General features: G+C 31.1%; 1 protein-coding gene across 1 annotated transcript; it reads left to right on the forward strand.

Moving 5' to 3' along the window:
- Positions 1–2,211: 2,211 nt before the first annotated feature.
- On the forward strand, positions 2,212–4,313 carry LOC126602812 (mitogen-activated protein kinase 3-like). The gene is made up of 4 exons (XM_050269667.1): positions 2,212–2,253; positions 2,791–2,894; positions 3,017–3,210; positions 4,081–4,313. Exons 1-4 carry the CDS (start codon positions 2,212–2,214, stop codon positions 4,311–4,313), a joined length of 573 nt encoding a protein of 190 aa, XP_050125624.1.
- The last annotated feature ends 936 nt before the right edge of the window (positions 4,314–5,249 follow it).

Genomic DNA, 5,249 nt, shown 5'->3' on the forward strand with positions numbered 1-5,249 from the left:
AAATGCTGCAGCTTGTAGCTCTGCTCTGCTATGACGAACACTGTGAGGGATGATTTTGATGCATTAGAGCATGCCATGGAGACGGAATCGGTCCTTTGTCCGATTAAGAAAACAGAAATTTTCGTTTGCAGAAAGATTGGCGGGAAGGTAATTGTTTTTATTTTTTTAATTGTTTTTTTTTTTTTGTCTTTATTTTATTAAGGTTTTCTTTAATCTTTAATCTTTAATCTAATTTAATCTTGTGTTTTCTTATCAAGGCATCGAAATACGAAAGCGAATACATACACCGCAAACTGCTAGGTTAGTTGAATTACTTAGATTTTTGTATTATTTTTCTTTCTATTTGTAAATTTTATTTGATTTTTAATCTATTTATATAGGAAACATTAGTATCCGATCCCTAGTTCTTACTGTTTATTAACTAAGACCTTATTAGTTATCAAATTTTGATTCAAGTCCCTAGAATTAATGTGATAATGAATTTACATGTTTATTATATAATTTTTTAATATAAAAATTAGTAATTAATTTAGGGTTTAATACTCACATCTCTATTAAACTTCTAATTAATTTTCAATTCAAACATTTCCAAAATAATAAAAAAATTAAATTAAGTTTGTACCTATTAGTTTTTTTTATATATAAAAAGATTCTTAATTTTTAATCTTAAATGTACCCATTCATATAATTTTTCAAATTTTTAATCTTAAATGTACCCATTCTCAAATATATCAATTTGTTATATGTAAAATGTACCCTTTTTTAATATAAAATCCATTCAAATTTTTTAATCCATGTTTAAACTTATATGGGTACATTCTTTTTCGTTGATTTGAGAATGTATCGATGTTTTGGTACAATAATTTTTTTTGTTAATTTTGGTTAATGTACCCATACATATATGTACACACACACAATATAATAGAGAGTATAATTTATATTTTATTATTTTTAATCCCATAAATTATGGGTTTTATTTAAAATCTCATTAATATAAACAATTACAAATTTCAATTTTTAATTTTTAATTTACAAAATATTGTAACTTACATTATTACATTAATGTCATAGACCTCAATCAAAAACTAAAAACTAACAAGGTTTCAATCAAAGAATATTGATAGCTAGGGATCGCATCCAAAGTGTCCGAAAAATTAGTATCCGGTCCCTAGTTCTTACTGTTTATTAACTAAGACCTTATTAGTTATCAAATTTTGATTCAAGTCCCTAGCATTAATGTGATAATGAATTTACATGTTTATTATATAATTTTTTAATATAAAAATTAGTAATTAATTTAGGGTTTAATACTCACACCTCTATTAAACTTCTAATTAATTTTCAATTCAAAAATTTCCAAAATAATAAAAAATTAAATTAAATTAAGTTTGTACCTATTAGTTTTTTTTTATATATAAAAAGATTCTTAATTTTTAATCTTAAATGTACCCATTCATATAATTTTTCAATTTTTTTAATCTTAAATGTACCCATTCTCAAATATATCAATTTGTTATATGTAAAATGTACCCTTTTTTTAATAAAAAATCCATTCAAATTTTTTAATCCATGTTTAAACTTCTATGGGTACATTCTTTTTCGTTGATTTGAGAATGTATCCATGTTTTGGTACAATAACTTTTTTTTGTTAATTTTGGTTAATGTACCCATACATATATGTATACACACACACAATATAATAGAGAGTATAATTTATATTTTATTATTTTTAATCTCATAAATTATGGGTTTTATTTAAAATCTCATTAATATAAACAATTACAAATTTCAATTTTTAATTTTTAATTTAAAAAATATAGTAACTTACATTATTACATTAATGTCAGGGACCTCAATAAAAAACTAAAAACTAACAAGGTTTCAATCAAAGAATATTGATAACTAGGGATCGCATCCAAAGTGTCCAATTTATATATTCAAGTAGTTTGACATAGTGTTATTTATGAGTTAATAGGAAAAGGAGCATTTGGATTTGTTGTGGCCTGTAGTCACATCTTGGACGGCAACGATTATGCCGTGAAATGGGTACGTTTCGGGCAGGACAATCTTTCATTTGAGAAGGTGCAGAGGTAAAAAAAAAATCATAGTATTTTTTATTTATTTTTATTCATTTATCTAATTTAAAGTGCTGGTATATATTATATACTTTTTTTTGTAATTTTGTTTGCATTTCTCAGTGAGGCAAAGGAGATGTGCAATCTCGTTCATTCCAACGTGGTTCGCTATTTCTCGGTAAGTATGAACACTATCCTAATCTCTTCTTTTCCTATTATCTTCTTTGTTTAAAAACATTTTTTTTCTTTGGACACCCATTTTTTCCATTGTTGTTTGTATATAAAACATGAGAATTGTTATCGGTACTTTAAAAATCTAGTCGGCGCACTTCAAACTTATATTAAGAAGAAAATTAGAGTGTCAATAATCATCGTCTAAAAGATATTTCAATTTAAAAGAATTTTTCAAACGAGTCAATAGTCACATTTTTCTTGGTTTAAACCCAATTTCACCATTTGGTTGCTTTATTTCTCTGTACATCCAAAATATGCAGTCCACTAGTAAAGCAAAATGGACCCAAAACGACCTAGTAAAGCAAAATGGGCCCATTTGTTTTTCATAACACCCCAGTTTATTATTATTATTTTTCTCTAGACACCCTTAATAGTTTTAATATACCAAATTAACCTTCTTCACATTTCTCTTTTCATAAATTTTATTTTATTGATTTATGAATACAATTTTATATTGTATTAATTTATTCTTGTAAATTAGACTTGGTACGAGCCACCAGGTGTCCGGACATTTTTTGGTGAGGTCGATCTTAAAGCGGCAGTGCCTTATCATTATATCTGTATACAAATGGAACTATGTGACAGGTAATTGATACTCAATATTTATGTGCAATTTGATTTGTTTATTTATTTTTATTTATTGTTCATAAGTATGTAACTTTTGTTGTTGTTGCTGCGGTGCTGCTGTTGTATGATGTGACACACAGGTCACTGGACGAACTGCTTAAGGACCAAAAAGAAAATGGCAAAAAAGGATTGGAGGGTAAGGCATTGCCTTACTTCATTCAGATCTTGGAGGGGTTGAGATACCTCCATAGCAAAGATGTCATTCACGGAGATTTAAAACTTGACAACATACTTCTTCACGATGATCAGCTTAAAATTTGTGACTTTGGGACAGGTAAGTAGTGATTTAGTTTGTTTTATGTTTCAATTTTTATTTATTTATGTGGTTGTTTTATTTAAATAATTGATTTCTTTTAGTTGGCATTTAATTTGAAGTCTATACTCTAGAATGACCAAACTTAGGGGCAAGTCTTCAATCGTCCGGCTTTATATTCATCCAACTTATATTCATTTTTTCCTTCATTCAATCTTCACCATCCAGACAATTAAAGAAAAATTACAAACTTAAACCTTTGACTCACCTTCAAAAATCTTAAATTCGCTGTCAGCCCCAAATTTCAAATTACCAAAACCAATAAGTCAACAAATACAAACTAGAGTGTGAATTGGAATACATTCTAATGCCGAGGGGAAACGAAAAGTAGCATTCCTTTAATGCCAAAAGTGACAATCAAAACTCAAATGAAAAATTGAACTCTTAGCTCCAAAGCAATTCATTGCAGTTCAAATAACTAGTGAAGAAGTTTGATCGACGACGTTCACTCCTATGGAAATAAACAACGCAACAAAAAGCAGCAACATGTCCGAAAGGTTGATTTGCTTCCTCTAGTTACATCCCAATGTCAATCCCAAATTCCGACCAAAAACTGTCAATCTCAAACCCGAAAGTTGAAAGGAACTGTTAAATCCTAAAACCAGTAACTTCATTTCAGTGGTCTGTCACATCCAAAATTGATCAAAATTGAAAGGAATGGTGGTCGTTTGGCCTGAGATTTGCTGTAATTTTTTGGAAATGTTCAATCTTTTCCCTCTTTTCAATCGAATTTTCAGTTTTCCTATCTCTCATTTTTGTTGTTGGCTGTGTATTTTTCCTTAATGCATACAGTCTAGTTGGTATCTAATTTGAGTTGCCTCTTTATTGTAGCCAAACACACTAGAGAAGCAAGCTATGTAAAGGATATGAATGATGTGGGGCTTATATTCTTCCAAATGGTCAATGGCATAAACCAAAAGGATCTCCTCGCTTTTAAGTACAAAAACACATTACCTGCCACATGGAAAGAGCAAACAGAAGGAGCAAGAAACTTATTGTCCATTTTGAGGGCTATCACAGCGTTTGAAGCTTTGCATTCAGCTAAACAGCTGAGGGAGGGATGATCTCTCCTTAAATAGATAGATAGTAGTCGGATGATAAAAAAGAAAAATTGTACAGAAAACATAGTCATACTAGTACTAGTTTAAAGCAAAAGAAAAATTGTACAAAAATTTCTTTTTCAACTGCACAACAATTGTGTGCAGACTAGGTATTCAGTGATGTGCCTGACCCTCAGCTGGAACGCTACTGCTGCAAATGGTCCTATGTTTGTTGAGGTTGTCCTTGTCAAACACCAGACCACTAAGCCTTTTCTTGAGCTTTATCAGAGAAGGTGTTTGGTTACGATGCAAAATCTGTGGATCCATGCAAGGCTCAAGGGCTGGGCTTCTTCTGGTGATGACGGCAGTTCCAGTTGGTTTGTGTTTCTTGGTTTACACTCTTTTGTATCTGTTTCTCAGAAAGGACCGCGAAAATAAAACTGGATTCTGCTACCATATCCAACCATCAATGATCACAGGTGCACTGGAACTTGCATTTGTGTGTAATTCTCTGCTGGAAGTGCTAATGAATGAAATAAATGTTTTGAGACAATTCAAGGGGAAGGGTTTTCTGCTTTCTTGGGCACATACTGATGCTTTTAGCTGTTCTCCAAAAGAGTGGAGAAGTTCGTGAAGCTGAAATGCATGGGAAGGAAAAGAAGAGTCTGCAGAATGACTTTCTGTTTGCTGGCCCGGGGATATGGTCCCGATGCTATTTGGCACCATGAGATTCTTCATTTTGATCGTGTGCTGCAAAACAACGCCTTTCTCCTGTCAACACGGTGGCTGTAGTGTACGCGATAGCACTGGCAACATGTCATCAGTTGAAATTCCGTGGAATTTGAAAGAGGCATCACCCTATGGGCTTCATCAATCTGAATGCTTGGATAAAAAGCTACACAATGCAAGGGCCACACTAGGTATTCAGGTAACTACATCAGCGTGGAAGTTATGCTGATT

The sequence above is a fragment of the Malus sylvestris genome, chromosome 15 (genome assembly GCF_916048215.2).
Source record: "Malus sylvestris chromosome 15, drMalSylv7.2, whole genome shotgun sequence".
NCBI classification, from domain to species: domain Eukaryota; kingdom Viridiplantae; phylum Streptophyta; class Magnoliopsida; order Rosales; family Rosaceae; genus Malus; species Malus sylvestris.

Coding starts and splice junctions, on each gene's coding strand:
- LOC126602812 (XM_050269667.1), top strand. CDS start 2,212: ATGTGCAATCTCGTTCATTCCAACGTGGTTCGCTATTTCTCG. Junction 2,254..2,790: donor ACGTGGTTCGCTATTTCTCG/GTAAGTATGAAC, acceptor CTTGTAAATTAG/ACTTGGTACGAGCCACCAGG. Junction 2,895..3,016: donor CAAATGGAACTATGTGACAG/GTAATTGATACT, acceptor TGTGACACACAG/GTCACTGGACGAACTGCTTA.